Source organism: Urocitellus parryii, chromosome 9 (assembly GCF_045843805.1).
Source record: "Urocitellus parryii isolate mUroPar1 chromosome 9, mUroPar1.hap1, whole genome shotgun sequence".
NCBI lineage: Eukaryota > Metazoa > Chordata > Mammalia > Rodentia > Sciuridae > Urocitellus > Urocitellus parryii.
The window spans coordinates 120,158,082-120,183,126 of NC_135539.1; the positions used below are offsets into that span (position 1 = coordinate 120,158,082).

General features: G+C 33.3%; 1 protein-coding gene across 1 annotated transcript; it reads left to right on the plus strand.

Moving 5' to 3' along the window:
- Nucleotides 1-424: 424 nt before the first annotated feature.
- On the plus strand, nucleotides 425-23,301 carry F13b (coagulation factor XIII B chain). Its single transcript, XM_077802760.1, has 12 exons — nucleotides 425-513; nucleotides 6,361-6,561; nucleotides 8,266-8,451; nucleotides 8,625-8,801; nucleotides 9,211-9,387; nucleotides 11,933-12,112; nucleotides 12,198-12,383; nucleotides 13,462-13,644; nucleotides 16,017-16,214; nucleotides 16,833-17,015; nucleotides 21,175-21,391; nucleotides 23,094-23,301. The coding sequence occupies exons 1-12, from the start codon at nucleotides 450-452 to the stop codon at nucleotides 23,125-23,127; spliced, it is 1,986 nt and encodes a 661-aa protein (XP_077658886.1). The 5' UTR covers nucleotides 425-449; the 3' UTR covers nucleotides 23,128-23,301.
- Nucleotides 23,302-25,045: the final 1,744 nt, after the last annotated feature.

Sequence of the window (25,045 nt, forward strand, 5' to 3'; positions counted from 1 at the left end):
AAGGAACGCTATATAGACAACAACCTGTTTTAACATCCAGTACCTATGATCTCATGTTCCTAAGTTCATCTCTTCACTTGATCAATATTAGTAAACAACAATGGCTATGTGTACTTTACTCTATGAACTGACAGTTGAGAATCAAAGTTGATTTTTTTTCCTTTTTTGTTTTAAACAGCCTGTGTTAATTATTTGTGCTGCTACTATTGTTGCCCTTATTGGTTAACATGTTCTTATTAGACTCTGGTAGGAAAGGTAATGTCAATTTATATAGTTGTGTTATTTTAACATTATTTGAAAATATTTTAGGTAAAATAAAAGGCTCGTTCCTAACTGAATTAGATGTAGTAAATTATTAACTTTTTCTTCAAGAGAAGCATTGTTTACCTAATGATGAGTTCCCTAGTGTTTTCGAATTGTTAGAATCTTTATGAAGCGTACCACTGAAGATGAAGTTGAAAGATTTGGCTTTTGTTATTATATTAATGATCTTAGGAGAACTCTCTGCAGAAGGTAAAGTTAATCCTTAATTTTCTTTATTCTCTAAAAAACTATAAATGGAAATTCTAGTATTCATACAACTTAAGTTTTGGTATAATCTTTCATTTTGATGTATCAATTTTATCACATGCTTTATGTAAATTTAGCTTGTTATAGCATTTAGAAAGATGGGTTTTTTTCCCCTTTGAGATAAACTAGCAAACTGTTGTTAAAGTAGTTTAAGTTAAAAACACAAAACAAAGACCCTTTGAATATATAGGTTTGGGAGCATGATCTAACATTATCTAAATATACTTTAAAGGGTTTCTGTTTAATAATGTGGCAGTTTAGAAGTCACATGTTAACCTTAATTCCAGTTTTATGCAAGAATCCATTCTTAACATTGACACAACTTACAGAATTTTAATTCTCTGTCTACAAGGTGAGAGCTTACTGAGGGAAATTTGAAAAAGAAATAACCATAAATCATCAACAAGATTTTCTACTCTTGCTACTTTGATTTTTATTCCATGATTTATTTATTCACTGGCTGGATTATTAAGTAGTGGTTAGTATGAAATCCGCATAGCTGAAACTTTTTTTATATTCCACTTTGGAGAGTGAGAGGGCTCTATTAAGAATTATGTCTGGGGCTGGAGCTGTAGCTCAGTGGCAGAGAGCCTGCCTAGCATGTGTGAGCCACTGGGTTTGATCCTCAGTCCTGCATAAAAATAAGTAAGTAAAATAAATGTGTCCATCTATAACTAAAAATGTTTTTAAAAAAAGAATTATGTCTGGACAACAGTGATAAATGAGACAAATTGTTACTTGTAACAGACTGCCTGGTGTGTAAGATCAGTGTCAGTAAAAGATAGGCAGTGCAATACCATGTTCTTAGGAAGGATTATCAGTGCTTTTTAACTGTAGGATTAATTAAGAACCTAGGCAGGTCAGTTAGCAGTTAGCAAGAGTGAATGAAAAACTGGAAACCACAGCAACAAAACTTTTCTAAAATAAACATCTTAGAGGAATTGTTGAAATAAAATATCCTGTAAGTTGCTTCTTAATTGAATAGTTCACTATAAATTTTCTGCCAGAAGGTCTACAATTAAATTATGAAGGTGAAATAAATAAAATTCATCTTCATTTCATACATTTCTGTCTATAATAGGATAATTTTTGCATGAAGTTTCCTTTGATTTTTATTTTTCTAAGTAGGAAAATTCAAGATGATATCATTATCTATTAGCTACATTGTGATGACTTTGTAAAATTGTAGCTAATTTTCTATTATATGAGCATAAACTCATCTGACACAAAAAAGTAAGCTACATGAAGCAGGGATCATGATCTCATATTCTCCAACTAAGGACCTCAGGGACAAGAGTGAAATAATGGTCCTTCTCACTTCATGGTGTACAATCATTACTGACCTATGAAAGACCTTGCTTTTGTTTATTTATACGCTTTTCACTCAGAGATGATTAGATCATCTCTGACAATGAATTCCATTCTATATGATTTCCATATTTCTTAAATATTCAAATTCCTTTGTTACATATGTCTTATTTGTGCATGTGTTTCACACTCACATTAATGAAAGTTTGATGTAGATTTGATTTTCTCATTTTACTAGATACTGTTCAAATATATTTCCACTTTGCAAAACTATTTTGTTCCCTTTTGAACTGTGTAGCATTTCATATATTTTATTTATCTAGTCTTCAGATGATAGACATGCTACTTCCTTCCTAACCTCAAATAATTCTGACGTTGATACTGTCATATAGTCATCTATAGCTCTGTGAGATTTCTTCAGCCTGTATTCACTCACAGGTGGGATTATTAGGTCAATTATCCTAGGGAAACAGAATGACAAATTACTTTGTGAAATGGCTGTTTCAATGTATGTAATCTTCAAAAGGTGATGGGCATGAGCTGTTGCTTCCCATCACTGGCAGCAGCACTTCCTGTTCTCTACTTTTGTGCTCTTTGCCATACTGTTGTTCATAAAGTACCATCACATTTATGTTCATTTGATAGTCTCTGATTTTTGGTAAGTTTGTACATCTCTTCATATACTTTTTTGGATGTTCAGATTTCTGGGATTTCCTAAATTGTTTCTGATTAGCATTTCTCTTTGCTTTATGGCTCTTTGGAGCTGATTTGTAAGAAGTCTTTATAAACTACAAGTTGTAACTTCTTATCAGTTTTAGACATTGCAAGTTCCTTCTTCTAAAGTAGTATGTATGTGTTTTGTGGAAAATGACTTTCAAAGAAATTCTCAAATTTTTAAATAATCAAACCCATTACATTTTACCCTTTAGTTTCTTTTTTCTTTTTTTTTTTTTTCTGTACCTTTGAACTATCATACAGTGTGATTGGTACCTCCTGAACTGTGCAATATGGGGCCTTGATGTTATGAGTTAGAAATGATAAAATCTTATATTTTGTTGTACAAATTAATTCTTTGGCTTAAACCATTTTCTGCTATTTTCCATACTTAACAGGTTGTTTATATTTTCATACTCAGTGTATCTCATTGTTGCTTCTTTTTTTAAAAAAAAATTCATGTTTTGAAATTTGTACTTTTTTATTCTAATTTGTTATGTATGACAGCAGAATGCTTTACAATTCATATTACACATAAAGATCATAATTTTTCATATCCTGGTTGTACACAAAGTAGAATCACACCATTCGTGTCTACATACATGTACTTAGGGTAATGATGTCCTATACCCTGATTATATCCTATAATAGGATAATTTTTGCATGAAGGTCTTTCCTACCCCCATGCCCCTTCCCTTCCCCTCCCTCCCCTTTGCTCTATCTATAATTTGTCTAATCCACCCATGCTCCCCCCCCCACCAACCCCATTATGAATCAGCATCCTTATATCAAAGAAAACATTCAGCATTTGGTTTGGGGGGATTGGCTAACTTCATTGTTGCTTCTTTATAGCTTCTTATGTATGGTCTATAATACCAGTATTTTCCATTTTCTATTTGAGTTATTCATTATGCAAACTTGAAATTCTCCGCTTAATTGTTCAGTTCACTTCATCTGATATTTATTATCCAGTTTGTTGACATTATTTTATTGGAGTTGAGCTCCTCCTATTTCTTCTTATTTCTTTTTTCTCATGATTTCACATTCTCCAAGGCATGTCATCTACCGACCAGTAATGTGCCTCTCCTGGTGATAGAGATACATGCCTCAGGACAGTCTTTGAAGCCACAAAGTGGTGAAGGCACATGCCCCCATCCCACTCAGTCCAGCAACAGTGACCCTCAGGGAGCATCCTTGTGTATTCACTAATATTTTTGAAGTCTTTTCATTGAAATTCCTGCAAAATGGTGTGAGGAATTCTCAGGGAGTAGAGGCTATTCTGCACATGTATTTATCTGCTGCTCTGCTCTCTCAAGATGCTGGCAATTTTATATTAGTCATCCTTCCATGCCCATTCCCCTCAGCCATGGGCTGGCAGTATCATTATTTTATGTCTTTATTATTTTAGGGCAGTTTTAGGGTAGGCAGTAATCAAGGCATTGAAACCAGAATTACCCACTGGCTCCAGGCCTTCTTTGACCCATGAGTCTGGTTGAGTCTGGTTTTTACTCAGCGCCACTCCCAGGAATTGCCCAAGGGTTTCTCTCCTTTAAGCATTTTTTTTTAAAAAAAGATCTCCAACATAACCAGAGATTTTTCAAGTAAACATTTTATTTGGAATATAATAGACACAGAAAGAGGCAAATATCATAAGATAGAGTTGTGTGAATTTTAGGCAGCTTTTCACTAACCAAATCAAGATATAGGGCATCAATAATACCTAAAAAACCTTCCTAAATGACCTCTCAAAGGTGTTAATTTCTAAAGGTAATTTTTCTGACTTCTTTTACCAGGGATTTTTAGTTTGTCTTTTTAAAGAGTTATATAATGTATGTTGACTGGCTTCTTTCATGTAATGTTATGTTTGTGAGATTGATCATTCATTTATTTGTGTTGCTGTACATAGAACATTACAGGTATGCCTCATCTGAGACGTGCTTACCTTTTCTACCATTAAAGGCCATTTAGGTTGTTTTTGATTTGGCACCACATGAACAGTGCTGCTATGGAAATCTTTGACACGTCCTTGTGTTCACAGATGTGTGCTCTTCTATTGGATAATAGGATACATGCTCTGCTTCTATAAGTATTACCAATGTATTTTCTCATGTACCAATTTATACTCTCACTTATAGTGCTATGAGAGGTCCTGTTTCTCCATATCTTTAACAACCATTGAGATAATCTTTTTCATTTCAACAATTTTAGTAGATTTGCAGTATCTCATAATGGTTTCAATTTACATTTTCCCGATGAAGAAAAAGGCTGAATACTTGATCTCTGACCATTTAAATATCCCATTTGTTAAATTCTTATTCGAATCTTTATTTTAATCTGTCTTTGTCTTGAGAGATGACCAAAAACCATTTACTTCACAGTTTGGGGTAGGGGCTTGCCTATCTTAAGGAGAAGTTCATCTCTTTTAGAACGATGCTGTCCAATACAGAGGATAGTAGCCACATGCAATCAGTCCTCTGTATTCCCGGGTTCCTCATTTGCAGATTTAAGCAATTGAGGATAGAAAATATTAGAAAAATTTCCAGAAAGTTCCAAAAAGTGAAACTTGAATTTGCCATGTTGCCCAGTGTTCTGCTGAATCCATGCATTAGGCATGGCTTTAGGTATTTTAATATCTAAATAGAGTTTAAAGTCTGCCTAGGAGGGCTGTAGGCATCATGCAAATACTACTGCATTTTACATAAGGATGCACCTTTTACATAACACTCCACAGTCCCATTGTACTAGGCAGTAGGACATGTTGCTGAAAGACTTGGAGACAGAGTGTAAGACATAAGGTTTATTGAAAACTGCTTATGTGGAAGGTCCAGTGGTGAGGGGCTGGAAGCATAGCTCTTCTGTCCTTTATGGTGCCTTGCCAGAAAGCAGTGACTATCCCTCACTGTGCTTTGTCCAGTGGCAGCTGGCTGGATGAGCACTGATCTCCTCCACAGCTCTCTGCTCCATGGTAGTTACTGCAGGGAGAGGAGAATCAATGAGTCAGGCTACAGAAGCAGTGACATCATTAGCTTGCTTCCTCGAATGATGTGACCAGCATTCCAAGGAACTTGACATACATGCAAGAAAGCAGCTTTCTAAGATAACACTAATTTGTCCTAATTCTCAGCATGCCTGAGAGAAAGTCAGTGTCCTTCAAGTAACACTTATCTTGACCATCTGGCTGGGGCCCACTCATTGTTCCCTTGAGAGGGTTAGATTCTTGGGAATATAAAGGAGCATTTTAGGGATGTCATGTTTTACTGTTCTTTACTCCAAGACCAACACAAAGGGATTTGAGCATCCATGGGTTTGGATATCTGCTGGACAGCCCTGGAACCAATCTCTTGCTAATTTTGAGGGACAATCCTATGACTGTTGAGTACTTGAAATATGGATAGTCCGAGTTAAAAGGTGCTGTCAGTGTAAATACAGACAAGATTTTAAAGGGGGTAAGAAGAATGCAACATATTTTAAGGTATTGGGCCAAATAAAGCATATTATTAAAATGAACTTCAATGCTTCTTTTTTACTTTTAGTAATGTGAGAATTTTAGGAATTTTACAATTACATATGATTTTCATTATGCATCTATTAGAGTTGTTCAGAACTACTAGTATATTAATTATGGTGGAAAAAGAAAACAAATGCTTGGATTGTCCAAAAAAAATCACCTTTATATTTTAGGTAATAAAAATAAGTGCTGGATTTAAAAATGTGTTATTGCTTGATTGCGAATTCCATGGTCTCAGCTTGAGTTTTTCTTCATTTCAGAGAAACGCTGTGATTTTCCCACGGTAGAAAATGGAAGGCTTGCCCAATATTACTATACTTTTAAGAGTTTTTACTTCCCAATGAGCATAGACAAAAAGTTGCCATTTTTCTGTTTGGCTGGCTACACAACTGAAAGTGGGAAACAAGAAGAGCAAAGCAGATGTACAGCAGAGGGCTGGTCTCCAGAACCAAGGTGCTTCAGTAAGTGAGCAGTTGTGTTAACACAACGAGGGATGGCTATGGTGCTCCAAGAAACTAGTTTATTGAAAAAGCTAATTTATTTCTATGAAAAAAAACCTTTTGGTAGATAAGAACAAAATTACTAGCAAACTTTCTTTGTAAAAAATGCTGTATCTGAAATAGTATAAATAATGTTTTCATTTTAAAATGTTATTTTCTATATATTTTTTAAAATCATATACAGTGAAGGGAACAAGGGTAATAAATGAAACTGTTATATGGAACATTTTGCATGATAGGCCAGGAAACATACTTATGAAACATTCTCAGCAAGGACAAGGTTGTTATTCCAGGGCCTATCATTTGCAAATTCCTAACTCCTTTGAGTGCCAACTTCTAATACCGATTAAAAATTCTGAGTCCAAATTTGTGAGCCGGTATTATGATAGGTTCATCTCATTATTTAATTGAAAAATGTTACAGTCAATTTATTGGTGGGCTTCCAGTGGTTCAGGCGAACTCTCCTAAGCTAAGAATTCCCTAAGCTCTGTTTTCCAGAGTAAAAGGCTTTGCTTGGGTCTGTTTCATTTAGAAGAGGAGGTTGGGAATGGTACTAACTGTGGTTGATATATCATATCCATTTGGGATAATTATCCATTCTGTGGCTTCAGGACAGCTCATACTTTAGGCATTGCACTTTTGGTATTAACACAGAGCATACATTAACTCTAGTAAATAAATCCTATTTATAACTAAAGCATAGAAATAAATTATAAGCCCTAGATTTATTGACTCTTTTATCTTGGAAAATAGAATATTGAAATATGAGCCAGAAGAAATTAGCATGGTAATTTAATGGTTTAGATACAAATCTCTGCAGTCAAACTGATGGTATGTGAATTCAGCTCTGCTACAGGGAAGTGGTTTGAACATTAGTTTCTTATCTGTACAATGGAATTGGTATTGCTTCAATGAGATAAGCTTTACATAATGTTGGACATACTGCAGATATTAAAAATATTTAAACTTACATGAACCTTGGACAAATTTATTAACTCTTCTGAATTGCTTTGTTATGAAGGTCTAATAATATAGCTTATAAAAATGATAGATTTACACAGAACGCTATAGAAATTTATTATGTTATATGTTCTTGTTGCAAATATTTACCAAAAATAACTTTGTTGTATGATTTAGTCACAGTTTAAATGGATTAAATACTGAATCCTGTGCTGCTAGGTGATCCTAAAATATTTTAAATAAATATTAATTAATTAAATAAATATTTTAAATAAATAAAGATTTATTTAAACTATATATTCAATAGAATGAAAGAACAGTTTTCATATTAATCTAAGATGTTTGAAGAATTATTTATGGATCCATCCAGCTGGGGATGTTGCTCAATGGTAGAGTGACTGCTTAGCATGTGTGAACTTACAGTCTAAAAGTAGGTAAGGATAGGAATGAATATAAGGATTAAATTTAGTAAATATAGAGACAGTTAGTGTCAAACTGAATCCATTTTCAAAGAAATTTTATTCATGACCTGTAAGATTATATTTCCAAAATTAAATCAAGGAATTGTGGAGAGAAACATTATTTCTCTCTCCTCATTCAAATTCCAATTAAGAGTGATATGAAATGTTTGTTTTCATTTTGCAATTTAATAAAAGGCAAGCTTCATTTCATCACTAAGTTAAACAAAGAAATCCTCCCCCACAGGAAAATGCACTAAGCCTGACCTAACAAATGGCTATGTCTCTGATGTAAAATTCTTGTATAAAATTAAAGAGAATATGCGTTATGGTTGTGCTTCTGGATATAAAACCACTGGAGGGAAGGATGAAGAAGTGGTGCAGTGTCTTTCTGATGGATGGTCTTCTCAGCCAACCTGTAGGAAGGAGCATGGTAGGTATCTAAGAATCTTATCTTAAGACTGAGGATAAGAGCTTGCAAAACTAGTGTTCCCTTCTATGGGCAGGTGTATATATATATATATATATATATATATATATATATATATATAATCTCTTTTAAGTTATTGGTGAGGTTCCTAAAATAAATAACTTTAAATTTTCTAGAAACATGTTTGGCCCCTGAATTACATAATGGAAATTATTCCACAACACAGAAAACATTCAAAGTGAAGGATAAAGTGCAATATGAATGTGCTGCTGGCTACTACACAGCTGGAGGAAAGCACGCAGAGGAGGTGGAATGCCACACGTATGGATGGTCTCTCACACCAAAGTGCACCAGTAGGTTCTCACGTTCAACACAACTTACTTTCACTCTGAAAAAGTACCTCTCATGCTGAAGTATTTAAAAGTTGTTATGATAATTATGACCCATAATCATATTTTTTTTTGTTTTTAGTTTTAATTACTTTTATAATAGAATTTGATCATTTAAAGTTTTCAAGTGGGAAAATTCATTTTTGCTTATGGAATTTAAATAACCCTAATGATATATTTTATATATATATATATATATATATATATATATATATATATATATATATGAAATAAATTCAAAAACTTTTGCTAGCTAAAACAGCATAAGAGAAACTTATTAGTTTCTATTCAGATATAGGTTGTAAATAGTATATAAATTTTGTTCTGGTAGAAAAAATAAACACTGTGTTTTTGTTCATTCTTTCAATTTTAGAATTGCAGTGCTCTTCTTTAAGATTAATTGAGAATGGCTATTTTCATCCTATAAAGCAAACCTATGAAGAAGGAGATGTGGTTCAGTTTTTCTGTCATGAAAATTATTATCTAAGTGGACCTGACCTAATTCAGTGCTATAACTTTGGTTGGTACCCAGAATCTCCTGTATGTGAAGGTAAATTTCTAAGTTTTATGCGTGGGGAAGTAGCATATCTTAATCTCATATTTTAATAAGTTTTAATCTCTATGAGCTCTGAAAAAATATCTGTGGTGATATCTATTTCTAGTCTCTAGTGCTATTTTTAAAATAAATAATGTCATTTAAACCAATGTTCTTTTCAGCAATCTTTATTCCATTTAAAGAAACTTAAAGCTTTAAATTAGTTTGTAGAGAGGGAGTATCTTTTAAATATAATACTCAAAAATCTGTATTATCAATGCTAAATCTCTTTTTATAATTAATAACTTTAAAAAATTGGAAATTATTACAGATAGTTGCCCCAAGGGAGCATCTTTGTGAGGGCATTTTCTCCATTGGTTACGTATTTACTGATGTGAAAATTCAATCTCCAAAGTAGTGAGATAGAGAGCAGAAAACTTGGAAGACTATTACCTCAAAGTGAAAATGGAAAATGAGGTCATCTAGTTAGAGCTACTCCAAAAGTGTAATGTCTAAGGTTACATTTCTATCACTGAATTTGTTCAGGCAGGTGGTATGCTTATCTGTCAGAAGACACCAACTTAATAATTACTTAACCATAACTACAATGTCATTTGAAGAAGGTCTTAATCCGGCAAAGGAAATATGAAAAAATAATTGCTCTGATGTTGCAAATGTTGCTATAAAATCAGGTACAAAATATTTAAATAATCATTAGATTATTATATAGGTATGGTGGGAGATGGTATTTGTTGAGGCAATGGGTAATATTTCACAGAAGTGATGGATAATATTTGGACTGGGTCTTAAGAGATAAATAAGAGATTGAGGACTGGGAGGAGGCACAGGTTTTGGTAGCAACCATTTTCTCTGTAGTATAGGAAATAATTCATCATCCACAGGCAGGTAAAAGACATGAAGGTAGAATTTGGAAGAGAGCTGTGAAATTTGAAACAGGAGCTGGGAGAATGAACTAGGTTTCTGACCAGGGCTATGCAATGGGATTGCCTGGAACTATCAGAGTTTCCTAATTGCACTCAGTGAAAACTTTGGCAGTTTTGTCATTTTCCAGTAGGACAAAATAGCATTGGGACAACAGTGGAGAGGAAGATTGTTAGCAAACTGTCTGCAGCATGTTATTTCAAACATAAGTGGCACAAATATTTAGTGTCTTTTCCTCACCCTTCCCCCTTCCGAACTGGTATGCCAACATGCCTGCTATTTGATAATAAATACTCAGGAGATGTAGTATAGTGGGCTTAATAATGCTTCCCCACTCCCCCCAAAGATACCCACATCCTAATCCCTGAAACCAGTAATGTTACCTTATATGGCAAAAGGAACTTTGCAGATGTGATTAAGGATCTTGAGGTTATCTGCTATTATTCATTTGGACCCTAGATGTGATCACAAGTGTCCTTTTTAAGAAACTGAAAGAAGATTTGACTGCAGAGGAGGAAGTAGGCGATTTGAAATGCATAAACAGGCTGGAGTGAACCTGAACCCAGGAATATAGGCAGCCTCCAGAGGGCAGAAAATCCAAAGTATTGGATCTGCCTTGAAAACCTACCAGAGGAACACAGTCCTCCTGAAACCTCAATTTTAGCTTAGTGAAACTGACTTTGGATTTCTGGCTTCCAGAAGTGTTAGAGAATACATTTCTGCTGTTTTAAACCACTAAATTATGGTAATTTGTTACTGTACCAGTAGTAAACCATTAATAAAGTATTTCATAGTTAGGAACAGATTTAATACAGATAGACACGGGCTCAAGAACAAATGTGTCACCTACTTCATAAGCTTCAGTGTCTTTATCTGTAATATGAGAGAAATAATAGTCCCTACTTAAGAAAATTATTTAGGACCTAAGGAGATAATGAATTTAAAAGGCTTGGTGTTTTATTACTTTACTGGTACATAACAATGTAACCATGAATTCAGCCGCTTCAGATTGAATCCATGCATTAGTCCCAGGTTCTGTAGCTCAGAGTCTGGGTTTGGGTAAACTCACTCCTCTGCATCAGTGTCTAACAAAGCCACAGTGAAGGTGTTGGCTGGGCCTGGAGACTCTCCCAAGGCTTGCCTAGGCAATGATCTTCCAAATTTATTGAGCATGTTGGAAGCATTCAGAGCTTTGCAGGCTGCTGAACTTGAGAGTCTCAGTCTCTTGCTGGCTATTAGCTGGAGGCAACCTTCCTCTCCTTGCCTTGTAGCCTTGTCCATTTGGAAGCTCACAACAAGGCAGCTGTGTCTTCAAAACCAGCAGGGAGAATCTTCCATGAAGAATAGTGTCATAAATTTATGTTGTATAATCACGTATTCATAATCATATACTAATCCATCATGTTTGCTGTATTTGATTGTCCAGAGCAAGTCACAGGTCTCACTGGTGGCTCGGAATATTACATAAGGAAGTAAATGCCAAGAGGTGAGGTCCTAGGGGTGCTCCTAGAACCTGTCTATCATAGTTTCTATGGTGCCTGATACCATGAAAGCTCTTATTAAATCTTCATTGTTTCTGTTAATTATATGAATAAATATGCTGATATCTTTCCATAAGGAAGAAGACATCGATGTCCTCCTCCACCTCTGCCCCTAAACTCCAAAACTGAAAAGTATTCAACAGCTTATCGTCACGGAGAAATAGTTCGTATACAATGTGAACTTAATTTTCTGATTCAGGGGTCAGAAGAAATACGCTGTGAAAATGGAAAGTGGACAGAACCTCCAAAATGCATTGGTTAGTAACATTGAGTAAACTCACTCTAAAATGAACTATGCATGTGTAGCTAAATGATCCCTTCTCTTCAAATGGTATGTTTCAGAAGAAAAGGAGAAGAGGGTCTGTGAGGAACCACCCTTCGTGGAGAATGGCGCAGCAAACCTATATTCTAAGATTTATTACAGTGGGGATAAAGTGACATACAGATGTGACAGAGGCTATCATATCCGTGGATCAAATGAGATAGCTTGTAATCGTGGAAAATGGACAATTCCCCCTGAGTGTGTTGGTATGTCTGCCACGTTTAACAGTAGCTAGGACTATAGTGCAAGATTTTCCATTCTGTTTATTCTACATACTCATAGCTCAAAACCACTGCTTACAAGGGTTAGAAGTACATTGCTACTATACCTCCTTTGCTACTTTTTGTGTATGTGTGTGTGTGTGTATGTGTGTGTAAGGAGTCATCTTTAGAATTCAAGCCAATGTAAATAACTCAGAAACTAACCAAAAAAAAAAAAAAGGTTTAAATACATTAGTGCTGGGCACGGTTATCTGACTTCTGTGAGCACCATGACCTATGAGCTTAAATACCTACAAACAGGTGAGGATGTGCTTCACTGGAGAAGTAAAGGCTTGTTGGAGAATGACCGTGAGCATGATCTAGTTCCTTTCCCCACATGTCCTATGAAGTTAGGGTCTAGCATTCTGTTTCTGTCTTTAGGTAAGTCCTACTGATATTACTTTTGCATCTGGCCATTCTGAACCTTATACCTAAGACAGGTTGCTAATCTTTGCTGAAGAGTACTCCCAGGCTACAGAATCATTCCTAGTTGCTACCCTTCTTGTCATCCTTCCCATTCTTGACCAGATATTGAGGAAAACTCCAAATGTGTTTACCTAGTATATTTACAACAGCTGTAAATGATGCTAAATAAATTTGCAGAGTAAGAGAAAGATTCTAAAGAGAGAAAAATAGACATTTCATCCCTGGGTTAATTGAGAACTGAGGTAAACACAACAAGAAGCAAGAAGAGAGAGGTGCATTGATGCCAAAAGGTGGTTTTAGAATTAACTATAATCTTTAGGTTGAAGAACATCATTTACCTCTCTATACATCTCAGGAATATCTTTACCACAATTCCTTCACAATTAAGAGAAAAGTATGCATACTTTTCTTGCTGTTTGTTTTTACTTAATAAATTTTAAAAATACCTCAGCTGAACAACATTTCATTCATTTCTGATGAACTTAGAAATCAGTTGTCCTAAGTATACATGACTATTGAGATACCATAGTTTGGGTAACAATATTATATTATTATATTGTTATGAGTTTATATTAATTGAAATAACTTTTTCTCTTAGAAAATAATGAGAATTGTAGGCCTCCACCTAATATAACAAATGGGGCTGTGGTTGGTGTGTTATTGCCAAGCTACACAACAGGATCCTCAGTGGAGTATAGATGCAATGAATATTACTTATTGAGGGGATCAAAAATATCTCATTGTGAACAAGGAAGATGGTCATCCCCACCTGTTTGCTTGGGTAAGAAAAAGAAAACACCAAATTTATTTTACTATTATATTTTCTATTTTTGATTTTCTTTAAATATTGTATAGCATAGAAATAATATAATTTCTTTTTTTTCTGACATGTTATCCCCTTCATTTTAGAAACTCTCTAAACAAGTAGAAAATCTCTAACACTGTAGTTGCATTAACATATTAACATTACTTTTTCAAATGTGTAATGCATGCTAAACTTCTTGTAAGTTAAAATATTCATTTAAATAAGTATTAGAATTTTAAACTGTAAAAGCAAGTCACTGTTACTTGCCAAAAACATTTATAAGCAAATTAAACCAAATAGAAGAAAACAGAAAATATCAGTAACTTGTTTGAAACAACTGATATTAGTGATTTAGATAATGAAAAATCTTCTAAGCTTTTTTCTATTCCCATTTAAACACACATACATAACATAAAGATGCTGCCATATTGTGCAGACATTACATATCTTGTTGTTTTTTCACTTGAAAATTTTGTAAACATAGTTGATCTTAACTTCTACATATACATTTGAATGGCTATATAGTATCCCACAGTGCAGGTACATAAAAATTAATTTAATTGATAACTTTATTGCTGGATGTTTAGCATTAAATATATTTACATTCCAAACAGTACATTTTTGTAAATGAATGTTTATACATTTTTAAAAACATTATTTTTCATTTAAAAAGTTAATTAAATATATTTTGACCTTGTTTTAGTTTTCTCTTATTTTTCAGAGTTTCCAAAGTAGAATTTCTAGATAAAAAGATCTGGAAATTAATTTTTTCTTAATTGCCCAAAAAAGAAAAAAAGAAAGTTTATTCTGATTTATAACCCTACCATTAGTGTATTAAAGTAGGAAGTTTTTAATCTTTGTCAACTTTGAGTATTTTAATCTTCAAATTTATTTTTAATTTAATAAGCAAAATTATTTGATTTACTTAAGTATCAGCCAATTTGGCATTTTTTTTCCATTTTCTAAGTGGCCACAGATTTGTTTTTTTCTACTAGCGATTGTTCATAGCCTAGCCATTTTTCAGACTCATAAGGTATATCTACATAAATTAAATGGAGTATTTGAGAATCATGTATACTGCAACCATTTTATTTTACTTTTATTTTTAGTGTTTTAAAATATAGATGCTTAAGTCTTAAGCTTTTAAGCCTTTTGTTCATAGTTCCTGTCTTTCAAGCAAGTCTTAGGATGCTATCCTATTCAAATTCAAATGTATCTTCACCTATAATTTTTCTATTACTCTCATAATTTTATGTTGAGATACTGGATATTAAGTTTCTCATTTTTCGATTGATATTGCATTGAATAGGAGTACAATCATCTTTGAGGACAGAGACTAGATTGAAATAGAAATGGAAAAGATAATAATGAAACAACCTCATAAGGAATAATAAGGCTTAAAGAAATCAGTCATTCAATATCTGGATCAATTGCCTCAAGACATTTAGGCATGATGTTAATGAACTGAGGCAAATAGTGATGATCAGTCACTGTCAGGGCAAGATGAGAGCTTGCATGTCTTGATTTTCCACTGGGATTGCGCATGTTATCTCTACAAGTTCACGCAACAGTGTGAAGAGGAACAGACTTTTCTGTCTGAATTATTATTTCAGATGGGAATCTCTATAACCTCTCCCTACTTGTCTTCCTGCTCTCCTCCACTCTAGCGATTCTGGATTCCTTCCTCTTCCTCAGGCTAGGCATGCTCTCAAGGTTGTTCCTCTGTCAGGTACACTATTTCATCAGATAATGACACTTGTCAACCTTCAAGTTTTTCTGCAGATACTTACTTAGGCCCACCTAGCCATCTGACTTGGAATGTAACCTCCGTCCCCCCAGCACTTTTGATAGCTCCTTCCCCCTTCACCCTTTTTCCACCTAATTTCATATGCTGTAGTTTAAGGATAGTTACAAATTATGAAATTCATATATTAAGTATGTCTATTAATTATTGTGGGAGTTTTGTTTAGCAGGTAAGCTCCACGAGGTCAGGGTTCTTTGTTTTGTTCATTGATATGTAACAAGTGGCAGGTTTTGTATAAATGTTTACACATTAAGTACATTTTCTTTTTTAAGATTATTATTTTATAAAAAAAAGAAATAATGATTAACCTAACTGTTTGATGACCTTAAGCAATATTTTTAATGTTTCAAATTGAGTGGTTTTGATTTATGGTATGTAAATCTATAAAGTCATTTGATAGTAATAAAAGTGTATATTTTGTTATCTTTGTGTGAGGAGCTTTAATAATGATAAATATAAAATGTAAACTCTTGCTTTTGATGCCTGTCATGATTTTCATAGTGGATAGATGAGTAAAGAATTTAAAAGAGCACTTGTTTTTCAGAGCCATGCACCGTGAATGCGGATAACATGAACAGAAATAACATAGAAATGAAGTGGGCCTATGAAGGAAAAATCTTGCATGGAGATTTAATAGATTTTGTATGCAAACAAGGATATGATTTGCCTCCATCAACCCTGTCTGGGTTGTCTGTGCAGTGCAATCGGGGAGAAGTGAAATATCCTTTATGTGTTAGAAAAGGTAAAAATAATAGTACTTTTACACAATTTCTTACCTAACTAATGGATATCAACTACCTTGGTTGAAAGCTTAAAGTTATGAGCATAAGCAATTGGGCACCACATCTTCTAATGTCTAAGTTCAGAGTGTTCCAACTTCTAGTTTTCAATCAGTGCATATACTTAAAAAAAGCCTATACTAACAATTTCATTCCAATAGGTCATTTTTATGAAGGGAAAAAAATAAAAGATTTAATAAACATTACCATACTATCAGTGGATTTTTATGTCAGCGCTCAACAACACTAAAATATCTTTACTAGGGGTTTTGCTCAGAAAACTACTTGGTGCAGAGTGTGAGAAATTTTGTGTACTCCCTGTAATAGGGACAATTACTTTTAAAAAGAAAAAAAGGAAGATAAAACATATGGAAGGCAAGACTTTAAGAGAGATCTTGTATGCCTTCATTTCAGCTAGATTGAAAGGGAAAAATAAAATACTGTCATAGTTGTAAATATACATTCAAAGTTTATAACATGAAATTCTAACTATAATAGTCAATTTTGAAGTATGACAATGTTGTCAGATATCTTCAATACTTAAAAAATATTTCAGATATTATCTATCTATATTTTTGCAGAATCTAAAGGAATGTGTTCATCTCCTCCACTTATTAAAAATGGAGTGCTTATTAGTTCAGCAGGAGGCATCTATGAGAATGGTTCTTCAATAGAATACAGATGTTTTGATCACCATTTTCTGCAAGGACCTAGGGAGGCCTATTGTGTAGAGGGAGTATGGACTACACCACCATTGTGCTTAGGTATGTAGTACTACATATGCCTCTAGCTAATAAAGTAAAATGACGCATGTTTAGCTTTCAGTCATTTTATGATGATATGAAACTAATACTTAGTTTGCTGCATTTGTGTTTTTTATTAGTATTTAATCACTGGTTTCTATTCTTTCCCATAGATTTCAAATAACTGTTGTTCAGTTGCTATAATAAACACCTAGTGCAAACCATGCATCAGGTAGTATTGTGGTATTGGCTACAAATTGAATAAGCTATTTTGGTATGGGCAAACATTAGCAATTATGATGAAGTGTGACTGGCACTATAAATTGAAAATATGAACAAGCACAGTAGGGGAATAAAAAAATGGCCATCTCAATATGGAAAGATGAAGCTTATTAATTTCCTTCTTAGCAAGGTATTCCAATAGAAATTACAACATTTACCAAGAATATTAGAAGACATAAAATAGCCATGCTACGCAGGTGCTCTACCACTGAGATACATCTCCAACCATTTTAAAAATTTACTTTGAGACAGGGTCTCACTAAATTGCCCAGGCTGATGTAGAACTTGAAATCCTCCAGCCTCAGCCTCCCCAAAAGCTGGGATTACAGGCATAAACCATTGTGCCCAACCAATTCTGGCATTTATTTATTTTTCTTATTTCATTGGCTTGGATTTTAGTACAATGTTGAATGGAGTAGGTAATGAATAGTTTTATTTCCCAATCTCATAAGTAAAACTTTTAATAATTCACCTTTAAATGTGGAATTGTAAATAATTTCAAATAGTAGGTTTAAGATATATATCTTCTACTTTAATTTGCTAAGAGTATTTCTAATGATCTTCAAAGGGTGTTTAATAGCTGTTTGAATAATCACAAGATTATTACTTTTTCTGTATATTTCGTGAATTATATTACTTCCTTTTGAATGCTAATGCATGATTGTGTTCTCATAAGAAATTCCAAATAGTTGTGATGAATTATGCTTCTTAAAGGTTGTTGAGTTTTATTTGGTAATATTTTACCTAGGTATTTTGTGCTATTTTCATGTTTTTTTCTTTTCAGTTTTGGTATCAAGTTTCTGTTGACCTCATACAATGAATTGGGAAGCGTTTTTTTTCAATTCTCTGAAAATTCTTTAATAATTTTAAGAACTTACCAAAGAAGTCATGTAACTCTTGAGTTTCCTTTGTAGAAAGATTTTAGTCATAACTTCAATTAGTTCAGTAGGTATTAAGTCATTATCTTTTCCATCCATTTTGGTAGAAAGTGGTGTCTTGGAATTTGTCCACTACATCTAAATTGTCAAATTAGTTGACATAAAGTGACTTGTGACACTCTTTTATCCTCATTTTCATGTTTTTAGGATGTTTCTATTATTATTGCTGCTACTAATATATCTTTCTTGACATGTGTGGCTGAAAGTTTTATTTGTATATAATTAATAAAATTAGCCTGTGAATTTTATTAGTTTTAAAAAGAGTCAATATTTTCATTTAGTGGTCATTTCCTGAAATTTTTCTTGATATTTCACTGTATTTATGCTCTTATCTTCATTATTCCCTCTTTTATACTTTCTTGAGATTCTTTAATTACTATTTTTCTGGCTTATTTAGATGTATACCTTGGTTACTAATATCTGACTTTCATGTTCCTTTTCAGATTTGAATTTAAGGATACAAATTTCACTCTGAATACAACTTTATCTTACACAGTTTGATATTTTGGATTTTCGCTATTATCTAGTTCAAAAGATGTTATAATATCCATTTTGCTATCTTCTGTGCACTCTGAATCATTGAGAAGTTTCTAAGTTCTGAACATTTGGGAGATTTTCTAGTGTTTTTGCAGCTTTTGACTTCTAATTTAGTTCTACTGTGATATGCTTTGAATTTTATCTGTCCTTTGAAATTCACTTATACTTGCTTTATAAGAAGCACGTTTGTTCCTTTTTCTCTAAAAAAAATTAACTTTGTCATTGTGGGTTGTTAGATGTATGTCAATTGGGTCGAATTTAATTTTTATTTTTTGTAAGTTCATCCATTTCTATTCAATTGTCTTCTTATAAGTTACCAAGAGAAGCATGTCGAATCTCTCTGAGCACCTTGTAGGATTTCTTATTGCTGTTCTATCATTTTTGCTCTTGTGTCTTTACACTGTCGTCTTAGATGTGCCTAATCTGCTTTAGACTAGTCTATTAAGCTCTTAATTTCAGTTATTATCTTCAATTATAGAGTGTCTGCTTCATACTTTCTTTTGGTAAATTCATCTTGTCTAATGAAAGATTCCATCTTGACATCATTTTTTTGACCGTTTTAATTATAGTTATCTTTAAGGCCCAATCTGAAAATTCCAATATCTGAATCACTTTAGAGGAAAGTTTCTATATAACAGACAAATTCCTTACTATTTCTATTAGTAATTAATTAAAAATTGAATATTGTGGAAAATTTTAGGAGCACGAAGTATGTCATCCAACCCACAGAATTCTCATTCTATCCACTGGCTGAAGGTTATAGTAGGAATAGTCGGTCTCAAACCAAATGGAAATGGAGATTTCAGTGTTTGCTTTCAGATATTTGGTTGCCCTTAATCACAATATGTAACCCTCCAAGGCTCTTTACTGAGCATTTGGGGATATATCTCCCTATATACTGGTGATGATATAAGTGGGAGACTGCAGATTGCCCAGTGTAGCTTTTAAGTCAATTTTCTAAGCTCCTTAATTCTCTCTTTCTATACCAATCAAGAATCAGCAGCTGCCTCAAGGGAAAAGCCAATTCAGAGCACCAGGCTCATTTTTATACTCTTCCCCATTCCTCTTACTTCTTGGTTCCTCAAGTCTTGGTTGCTATAGCAACCTCCAAACTCCAATTTTTCTATACTCAACCCTATGAGATTTCTGAAAAGCTCTATTTGCTCTATGCCTGTTAAGATCCATTCTGTACTTGGTCTTTTAACTGAGCTGACAATTAACAAACACCCTAAGAGGAAAATGCACATAAAATGTTGAACTCATCTAAATTAACTTTTCCAGGACTTCAGCTCATTGACTTCCTTGAAGATTCTCTGCTGCCTTGAAATATGTGTTTTTTGCCTGTTTTCATGATTTTCTAATCCTTGGTAGAAGTGCTGGTCTGATATTAGCTACCCATCATAGCAGGAGGTCTATAAATCAACTTTTAATTTATTTTAATTAAAATTTCATTTTTTTTTGTAAAACAGTGACTCCTAAATTATCTAGCTCCACTTCACCTCATTATCAAAACTATTTTATAGTGAATCTAAAGTATTTTTTAAATAAGTGTTTCATTTTTATTATCTGTAGCACTCCTAGCCAAACATATAAGCATTCCAAATACTTGAAAAAATATCTGAATAAATATGTTTGTTAATGTATTACAGGTATATTGATATGTTGTGTTATCAACCCTGAATCTTTTTTTAACTTATCTTAGAAGTTACTCTTTAATGTTACATAATCCTGGAGGCAAACAAGGACATAATAAAACCAATTTCCTAAAATATTTTATTATTTGAAACTTAAAATGTCAATAATTTTATGATGAAAAAATCATCATAAAATAGTTTTGTTGGAGAGCCTAATGCTTTTAATTTTGTTGTTTTATTTTAATACATGTGGAAATGAGCAAGGTAACAAATTTAAATCAAATCTTCCTATTTCTTAACTGGAAATTTAAAAGAGAAAACTCTTAACTGCTTTGGATGGTATCAGGCCAAAAATTGTTTGGTCATTGCTCAGAATCATGCTTGTTTCTGCATTTCCACAAAGTTATTCATTAGTCAATGGTTTGTCTCATGAATATTTTATGTGAATTTTGTGAAGAAGAATAAAGAAAAAGCATAATTTTAGTGAATACTATTGACTGTCAATACTTCTGAAAAAATAATTTATTCCTATCTTTGAATATCCTAATGGCATAAAACTAAGTGACTGGCAGGGTATACTTTCTCTGAATATAGGACCACAGAGGTAAATGGTGCACTGTTTCCTGGGGGTCTGAATGTATTTTCTGACTTGAATATTGATTCTAACTAATTTATTTGCCATTCTCCGCAATTGTAAGGTCATCATGAATAGGCAACATAATTATTTCTGGTAGTACCAAGATGTATCAAGATAGTTTTCTTCTTCTTTTTCTTTTTTTTTTCCTCTAGAACCTTGCACATTATCTTTTGTTGAAATGGAAAGGAATAATTTACTCTTGAAGTGGGATTTTGATAATAGACCACACATTTTCCATGGAGAGTATATTGAATTTCTTTGCAGAAGGGACACTTACGTAGCTGAAGCATCATCTGTTATTGTCTCTGAACTTAGAGTACAGTGTGACAGAGGGCAGTTGAAGTATCCAAGGTGTATTCCAAGAGACAGGTAAGAAGAGGCTTGCACCCATGGCTACTTGCTTCTTTCTATCAGATTGTTATTCAAGAGATTCATCATGTTATAAATTTCAGAAATATATTCTACAAAATGTCTACTTTATGGCAATTGGAAAGGAAACAGAATTGTATTTTCCTCATTTTTTTTTAACTAAGAAAATTCCTGAAAGCATTATTTAATTCAGCAAGCTTTCTGAGTTGTATGAACCGCCACTATTATTTGCTATTTGCTGTTTATGGCACTTTGACAATTATGTAAATAATCCAGTTTATAGGTGAAATATTTAAATATTCAAAAATTAACATACATGTTCTGAGACAAGAAAAAAACATATTTTCTTTTGCTTCTCATTGTGTGTAACCAATAAAGGTTTGTTAACACAGTTGTACAAATCTTTGTACTGAGGAAAGAGCATGTTTATAATAGTTTGAAATCATGGTGTTCATTTTCAGGATCACATTTATGTATAAGAATTTGAACTGGGCTGGGATTGTGGCTCAGTGGTAGAGAGCTTGCCTTGCATGTGTGAAGCCCTGGGTTCCATCCTCAGCACCATATAAAAATAAATAAGTTAAATAAAGGTATTGTGTCCACCTACAACTAAAAAAATTAAAAAACAAAACAAAAAAAAGAATTGAAATCATTAATGTGTTTCCTTATATGATATTAAAAATATATATTCCACCACCTGATTAATAAAAATTGTTTTTTCCTAGACAAATATTGAGATACAATAACATGATGTGAATAATTTAATAGAATCAGGATTTTGATCCTTTTGAAGATATAATAGCAATGAAGGCTGGGTGTGGTAGTGCACGCCTGTAATCCCAGCAGCTCCAGAGGCTGAAGCAGGAGGATAGCAAGTTCAAGCAGTCTCAGCAAAAGCGAGGCACCAAGCAACTCAGTGACACCCTGTCTCTAAATAAAATACAAAAATAGGGCTGGGGATGTGGCTCAGTGGTGCAATACCCCTGAGTTCAATCCCCAGTACCGCCCCAAACCCCCACCAAAAAAAAAGGGAAATTATATTTTGTGTTCAACTAAGAATAAACATTTTTAAAAAGTATTGGCAAAATACATGTAGTTCCATTTTAGCAACTGTTAAAAATGATCTATAGGAACTACCTAAAAACACATTTTGTATACTTTGAAAACTGAGAAAAACATTCATAAGACACATCATAAAATCAGGGTGGAAAATTTTTATATTGTTTAAATGTTTTGATTATCTTGGATTTCTCATTTACAAGAGAAAATAACAGAAAAAGTTAAAATAAAAAATACTGTTGGAGAAGTAAATGGCATTGGGTTTTTTTGTTTTGTTTTGTTTTGTTTTTAGATAAAAGCAAAATTACTATTTATATTTTTATTGATTTTTAGGGTTTGTTTAAAAATATGTTTTAAGTTGTTGATAGACATTTATTTATACGCAGTGCTGAGAATCAAATCCAGTGCCCTGCATATGCCAGGCAAGCACTTTATCACTGAGCTACAACTCCAGCCCTGGCATTGGGTTTTTAAAAGGGAACTGATGGTATTATTTACTAAGTATGTTTACTTTCTCTAGTTGGTAACTTATTAGAAAAATGATTCAGTATATGAAATGTTGAATGGTTAAGATAATAATAAACTCGACTCTAATTAATGCTTGTATTAAAAAAATTCTTGTCTCTTTTTCTCTCTAATCAAGGATTCTGTCTTATCAAGAACCCTTAAGGACATGAAAATGAATGGCAGAAAAAAGAACAGGATTTCAACACATCATAAAAATCTCTTTTAAAATAAGCTTTAGAAAGTATATATTAAAAAGTCTTAAATATTGACTTGCTGGAAGATATGAATCTTATTTTTTTGTGCTGAACATTTTCTTTAATTGTAAATAAAAGCCAAAAATGTTTCATTTCTACTTTGGGTGATCTGACACATAGCATAATGTTTATTGCATATCTTTAACCTGTTAAAAATAATCCACACATCAAAATATTTGTTTGCAATAATACTGGACTATATTATTGTCTTCATATATGTGCAAAAATTTGAGATTCACATTTGTCTTTATTCTTTTCATTAATATTAGGCTTTTCTGTCACTTTCAATGCAATATGCTTGTAATGGCAAAGAACCAATCACACTAGGGAAGATTTACTTTATTAAATGCAGAAGAGACTTTCCTTGACTGTTTAATTATAAAAAGTTTTAAAATTAATTGTAACTCAAGTGGTTTAAAGACCTAATAATTAGACCATAAACTCAACAACTGCTAGAAGAAATATAGGCTCAACACTCCAACATATTGGCACAGGCATCAACTTCCTTAACAAGACTCCTAAAGTACAAGAAATAAAACCAAGAACCAATGAGAGAGAAAGCATCAAATTAAATAGCTTCTGCACAGCAAAGAAAACAGTTAAAAGTGTGTGGAGAGAGAGAAAGAGAGCCTATACAATGGGAGAAAATCTTTGCCACTTGCTCCTTAGTGGATTAATATCAATATTATATATATATAAGTTTTTGATATATATATATCAAAAACTTAACACCAAAAGGAAAAAAAAACAACTAATAAATGGACAAAAGAACTAAACAGATACTTCTTAGAAGAAGAAATACAGGTGGCCAACAAATATATGAAAAATGTTCAACATCTCTAGCAAGCAGGCAAATGCAAATCAAAACTACATTGAGATTTCATTTCAAATCAGAGTGGCAATAATCAAGATTATATACAATAATAACAGATGCTGGAAAGGATGTGGGGGAATGATACATTCACACATTGTTGGTTTGACTACAAATTAGAGCAACCACTCTGGAAAGAAGTAAGGATATTCCTCAAAAAATTAGAAATAGAACCATTGTATGAATAAGCTATCCCAATCCTTGGTACTTATCCAAAAGAACTAAAATAAGCATGCTATAGTGATACAGCCACATCCATGTTTATAGTAGCACAATGCACAATAACCAAGTTATGGAACCAGTCCAGATGCACATTCCACAGATGAGTGGGTAAAGAAAATGAGGCATATATACACAATGGAATTTGAAACAACTATAAAGAAGATGATATGCATTTGCTGGTAAATGAATGGAACTGGAAAACATCATGCTAAGTGAAATAAGCACACTCAGAAAGTCAAGGGTCAAATGTTGTCACGGTGTCCCCCAAAAGCTCATGTGTGAGACAATGCAAGAAGGTTTAGTGGAGAAATGGTTGGGTTATGAAAGTCTTGACTCAATCATTGAATTAATCCCCTGATGGTATTAAAGAGTGGTGGCTGAAGGCAGATAGGCTATGTCTGGAGGAGGTGGGTCATTGGGGGAGGCTTGTCTTTGGATTATATATTTTGTATCTGATGAATGGAGTCTCTTTCTGCATCATGTGAATGACTTTCCTGTGCCACACTCTTCTGCCATGTTTTGCCTCTCTTTGAGCCCCAAGGAATGGAGCCAGCCTTCTGTGGACTCAGACTGCTGAAACCATGGGCCCTCTGAATAAACTTTTCCTCCTCTACCATTGTTGTGATCTGGTCTTTCAGTTGTAGTAGCAAAAAAGCTAAAACAACTGTTTTATCTCATAACACAGAAGCTAGAAAAAAATAAGGAAAAAGGGTGAAGATAGATGAAAATAGAAGAGAGATC

Coding starts and splice junctions, on each gene's coding strand:
- F13b (XM_077802760.1), top strand. CDS start 450: ATGAAGTTGAAAGATTTGGCTTTTGTTATTATATTAATGATCTTAGGA. Junction 12,384..13,461: donor AATTCCCCCTGAGTGTGTTG/GTATGTCTGCCA, acceptor TTTTTCTCTTAG/AAAATAATGAGAATTGTAGG. Junction 21,392..23,093: donor AGGTGTATTCCAAGAGACAG/GTAAGAAGAGGC, acceptor TCTCTAATCAAG/GATTCTGTCTTATCAAGAAC.